This window comes from Gekko japonicus, unplaced genomic scaffold (genome assembly GCF_001447785.1).
Source record: "Gekko japonicus isolate JY-2015 unplaced genomic scaffold, Gekko_japonicus_V1.1 scaffold1556, whole genome shotgun sequence".
Taxonomy (NCBI): Eukaryota; Metazoa; Chordata; class Lepidosauria; order Squamata; family Gekkonidae; genus Gekko; species Gekko japonicus.
The window spans coordinates 425,125-431,118 of NW_015173718.1; the positions used below are offsets into that span (position 1 = coordinate 425,125).

A 5,994-nucleotide genomic window follows, 5' to 3' on the forward strand; every position below is an offset into this window, starting at 1 on the left:
CCTAAGATACTTGGATCACTGAAGAAGCGGAAAACTCAGGACGTGCTGACGGTCGCTAGTTTGGATGGTTTAGATGGAGGAGGAGATCAGATTTATACCCTGTCCTTTACTCGGAGTCTCAAAGTGGCTTACAATCTCCTTCCATTCCTTTCCCCACAACAGATACCCTGAGAGAGCTGAGAGAGCTCTGAGAGAACTGTGACTGACCCAAGGTCACACCAGCAGCTCCATGTGAAGGCAAGCAGAATTAACTCCAGTTCTCCAGATTAGAGTCTGGAGTTTGGATGGTTTAGATGGAGGAGGAGGAGGAGGCGATTGGATTTATACCCCGCCCTTCACTCGGAGACTCAGAGCAGCTTACAATCTCCTTCCCTTCCTCTCCCCACAGCAGACGCCCTGTGAGGTAGGTGGGGCTGAGAGAGCTCTTTCGAGGACTGTTCTTGAGAGAACAGCTCTGAGAGAACTGTGACTGACCCAAGATCACCCAGCAGCTGCATGCGGAGGAGTGAGGAATTAACCCCAGTTCTCCGGATTAGAGTCCACCGCTCTTAACCAGTGGCTGTGGCCATGGTGGCTAAATTGAGCCTCAGTGTTCATGGGCAGGAAACCTCTGAATGCAACCCGGAAGTGACATAGGGTACCTCTAGGAATCTATGGCAACTTCATGGTTTTCTGGTTTCCCCTGGAAGTGACATAGCAGCACAGCTGATGCTGCACCCTCCCCGTGTCCCTGCCCCCAGTCCTTCCGCTGGCTGGCAGGTTCAGCCTGGCAACCCTACTTTCAGGGCATCTGGCTGGCCACTGTGTGAGACCGGATGCTGGATTAGAGAGATCACCAGTTCTTATAGTCACTCAATGAGCGGAAACAACGCTCTGCGTCATGGCCTTCACCTCATGGAATGGCTTGCCTGATGATGTCAGGTAGTCTCCTACTTCCTGGCTTTCTGCAAACTATGCAAAACCGAATTACTCCGAAGGGCACTTTTTACACAGGTCATTAGGACTGTATTGCAATGAAATATTTCAGAAAGATGCTTTGGTAAAGATACAGGGACTGTGTACTGTGCTGCTCTATATGCACGTACTGTCTATTGCAACGAGTGTGACCCTGCTATGTACTTTCTGCATTGTTTAACATGCCAGCTTTTCCAAATTTCTGCTTGTTTCCAGAACTCTGCAGTCCAGACCTTATTTGCTTTGCTTATTGGATGTCCAATCCTGTGGACTGAATTACCCATTCAGCCTTACTAATGACCAAGTGGACAGTGCTAAGCTGCTGCAAAAAGCAACCCTGATGTGATTGTGTCCATGAGTATGTAAAGATGTTCAGTGCTGCATTTTCTTTTACTGATGTCCACATGCTCTTCTGCAATGGTAAGACTCCCCATAAAAAGGCTACACAACCACACATACCATCACATCAAGGTTTTGCCTTGAGTCTCAGTGAGAAAGGTGGACTATAAGCAATGTAAATAAATTAATAAATCCAAGCACTCCAATCCCACAAGGTGATAGCTGGGTTTTTGCTACTGATGCCTATGCATGGCTTTTGAGGCAGGGAAGATTCCAGGCCTTGGAGGAAATTCTGGGAACTGGATGCACTTGGGGAAGGAAGACAAGCAATCTGAGGTGTTCACTGCAGCTGTTATGTACGCTGAACCATCTGCATGTACATGCAGACTTCTAATTCCTCCATGGGAACGGATGTGTGTTTAGGGCTGAGACGCTCATCCAAGCTGCAATGAATGGAACCTCCAGACAACTCCCTCTCTTCCCCGGACGCCTGTTTCTCCTCAGGCCCCAAATGGCTCCCAGGCCCCTCTTTTGTCTGCACATCCTTGCCTAGGTTTCTTGTCTGCCCAGCCCCCTGCACTATCTAAGCAGTTCAACCAATACTAGCATGAGAGAATCCGAACTGCTGTATTTCTGTGACATCACGGAAGTTCCAGAGGCTTCATCACCATCACATCTTTTAATATATTCAGATGACCAAAGAGGAGGAGTTGAGTTTATACCCCGTCCTTCACTCGGCGTCTCAGAGCAGCTTATGATCTCCTTCCCTTCCTCTCACCACAACAGACACCCCATGAGCAATGCTCCCTCTAAGCTGCGGAGTCTTGTGAGCAAAAATTCTACTTTGTGAGCTACCGGCATTAAAGTTGTGAGAAAGCGATTCGGCTACTGCATAAATTAGTTTGCTCTGGAGCCATCCTTCCTGAGCTAAGACAAAAACATGTGAACTAGCTCACACTAACTCAGCTTAGAGGGAACACTGTTTGTGAGGTAGGTGAGGCTGAGAGAGCTCTGAGAACTGCTCTTGAGAGAACAGCTCTGAGGGAACTTGTGACTGACCCAAGGTCACCCAGCTGGCTACATGTGGAGGAGTGGGGAATCAAACCTGGTTCTCCAGATTAGAGTCCGCTGCTCTTAACCACTACACCAAACTGAAGTCATGCAGAAATCTGGAAAGGCAATGTGGGAAGGGTTCGTGCCTGTATCTTTCTTGGCCCTGTTTTCCTCTCCCTAGGTTTCCATACTCATGTTATATTCCTCAGGCATGCACAAGTTCCCTTCCTTAAAGTTAGTTTCAGAGAGTAGCCAAGTTGGAACAGCTGGGTTCCAGTCCAGCAGCACCTCAGAGGCTTTTGAGATTCTCTGGGCATGAGCTTTTGAGAGCCAGCGCTCCAGTTGATTGACGAAGGGCGCTTTGACTTTCGAAAGCTCACACCTCGAGAATCGCGTTGGTCTCTAAGGTGCTACTGGGCTCGCGTTGAGCTGCACAAGTGGCCTGCGAGAGCACTCTTGGGCCTTTAAAATGAACGCGGCTCCTATGTATTTTGAGGCTTGAAGCACTCCTTCTACAGCGGCTCTCGTACAACAATTATCTGGATGTAACGAAATCAATTGAGGTTATTTTCGAAAGGACACGTTGAGGACTGGAGTGCTAACTTCACCTCTTCTTCGTCTCAGGTTACCTAAAGCTGGGATGTATTTTTAATTCCCCTGTTGATAGGTAACCCACTGGCTCATGGCACTGGAGAACCTGAGACGATGAGCGGTGTGCTTTTACCGAAACATAAGCCAATACCTCGACCGCTGCTTTGGCTCGTTCAAATTCCTCTTCCAAGGAATGGTTTCGTGAGAGGAGGGCGCTTCCCCAGCGTTGCTCTTTGGTAGGTCGTGCCTAAAAGGGAAACAATACGTGCAGTAAGCAGGGTTCAGTGTTAACTGAGAGGGGCAGTAGTGTGCAGTAGTTAAACCCAGAGATCTAGATTCAAGAAGAAGAGATTGGATTTATCCCCTGCCCTTCTCTACCCGAAGGAGTCTCAGAGTGGCTTACAATCTCCTTTTCCTTCCCCTCCCCACAACAGGCACCCTGTGAGGTAGGTGGGGCTGAGAGAGCTCTCTTGAAAACTGCTCTTGAGAGAACAGCTCTGAAAGAACTTATGACTGATCCAAGGTCACACCAGCAGCTGCATGTGGAGGAGTGGGGTTAGGAGCACTCCTAACCACTACACCACACTGGCTCCAAGTAACCATAATGTTCACTGAACCCAAGACCACCATCTTTCAGATCAGTCTTCCTCACAGGGTTGTTGTGAGAGCAGAACGTGATAATCCCAGGAGACCTCAAGCTTCTTGGAGGAAGTGTGATTAAACAGCTTGGCATGATCCTTCCCTATTTGGTCAGGCCGCTTCCTGAAGAGAATATCGAAGCACAGACAGATTTTTCTTGGATTTCTTCAGAGAACTGCAACCAAACATTAATTTCTAAGGCAGCAATTGGCAGATATCTGATAGCTAAGGGACACCTTTTTCAATAAAGTGAAATTGGAAGCATACTTTACCCCTACACCGACAAAAGGTTCGTTTTCTGGGGTGTCTGAGTAAAATCTACTAGCTCACATAGGAGCCCATATTTTGTGTGTTTGCATGTGCCCCTATTCTGAATTTGCCAAGTGGCTGGAAGTGAGCCCAGGTCAGGGACTCACGCAGAGGCATAACATGCAAGCCTACTCTGAACAAAGTAATCCCTCCAGACCTGTGCTGAGCTGAGTGAAGAATTCCGTCACACCTGATGTAAAGACATGACATGACAGAACTACCCATTTCCAGGAGAGATTGAAGAAGAAGAGATTGGATTTATACCCCGCCCTTCCCTACCCAAAGGAGTCTCATAGCAATTTACAATCTCCTTTCCCTCCCCCTCCACACAACAGACAGCCTGTGAGGTGGGTGGGGCTGAGAGAGCTCTGACAGAAACTGCTCTTTTTCAAGAACAGCTGTGCCAGAACTATGGCTTGCCCAAGGTCATCCAGCAGCTGCAAGTGGAGGAGTGGGGAATCAGACCCGGTTCTCCCAGATTAGAGTCCTCCCACTTAACCACTACACCAAACTGACTTGAATGGACAGAGGCAAAAGCTGATCAATGAATCATCAGAGATACTGCAGGCAGCCTCCTTGGTGAGGAGGAAATTCCCGTATTTGTGTAAGGGTGACTGAAAAAACCCTAACGGCTGATGCAAAATCAGTACAGAATAACCTGTGCCCGATGGGTGGTGCAATGAGAGATCAATTAATCATCAGAGACAGAACAGATTCTTTGTGGTCAGATACTCTGGGCTGATAGATTCATTATTTAACTAACTTATTCCTTGCAGTTTTCTTTGGGCCCAGAATTTGAGAATTGCTCTTCTGAGGACCATACATTCTAGTAAGACAATCTGTCACAGCAGTATCAACAATCAACAACCAGAATTTGTATTAAATGTTATATTAACAAGTGGGTGCCCATGACACTTGTGTGGGGGGGGGAATCCCATCTTCCCCCACACTTTCTTGTCAGACCTGGCGTGGCCCCCAGACTCCCCTGAAGCTGCTGCCAGGCCCACTGCCTTCCCATCCCCCCCCCCCGCTGCTCTCTGTGGCTCTCCCAGAGTAGCTCTGATCAAGCCTATCAAATGTTCCTCCCCCCGCCTGTTCTCTACTGCTCACCCAGAGTAGCTCTGGAGGACCCATCGAATTTTCCCCAACCCCACCAGTTCCGAGGTTCTGTGACTGCGGCAACTGCCAGACCCATTTCGAGCTGCTCTACAGTAAGTCGGCTGCCTGTGTGTGTGCAGACAATGCTTTTTTTGAGGGGGGGTTAACCCCCCATTTATTTTTTTTAACTTTTCAGATTTTTCTGCAAACCTAGGGGGTCACCCAAGTTTGCAGAAAAGCCTGTTTGGGGTAAGTGTGCCCCCTATCTGCAGATTTAGATATCCATAGACAGGGGCACAGTTGGGAATTAGATACATAGCTTTGATGAAAAAAACTACCAGCTTGTGAGAAACTGGGAATTTAAACTTAAGTGTGTCCAAAGGAATCTATTGAAGATTAAATAATATCTGCTAGAACTGCTCACTCTTGATAACAAATCCATCCATTTGGTAGATCTATTAGATCTATTCCATCTAATTTATTAGATCTATTTAATAATTCTTTCAAGCAAGGGTAAGTTAGATATTGTTGTAAGCGAAATGTAACTGATCTGCTGCACTTTTTGTTGTAAAGATACCCCGTACACCAGAATAAAATGGACCTCCGCATTATTTGATCTAACACTTTTTTCCCGATCTTTAAAACAAACGGTTTAAGTTGATTCATTTGAAATGTGTTCCTGGAGGAGAGTTTTATGGGTACCACCAAAAAGATAAATTAAGAGGGTTCTAGATCAAATCAATGGAGCTGCAGTGGCTCAAGTGGTTAAGATGCTGAACTGCAGGCTGTGGAAGGTCAGTAGTTCAGCAGTTCGAGACCCGAGTGTGCCGCATGACAGGGTGAGCTCCCGTCTCTAGTTCCAGCTCCTGCTAACCTAGCAGTTCGAAAGCAAGAAATTGCAAATAGATAAATAGGTACCACTTCGGTGGGAAGGTAACAGCGTTCCGTGCGCCTTGGTGTTTAGTCATGCCGGCCACAGGACCACGGAAACGTCTTCGGACAGCGCTGGCT

At 47.5% G+C, this 5,994-nt stretch overlaps 1 protein-coding gene across 1 annotated transcript in view; it reads right to left on the bottom strand.

The window, feature by feature from the left end:
• Positions 1 to 5,994, bottom strand: part of PEX5L (peroxisomal biogenesis factor 5-like) — a gene marked incomplete at its 5' end in the record, with an annotated part of 59,474 nt that overhangs the window by 34,396 nt on the left and 19,084 nt on the right. Inside the window, 1 exon segment of the mRNA XM_015423345.1 lies at positions 3,089 to 3,184. Within this exon segment, the coding sequence (XP_015278831.1) occupies positions 3,089 to 3,184 (96 nt within the window).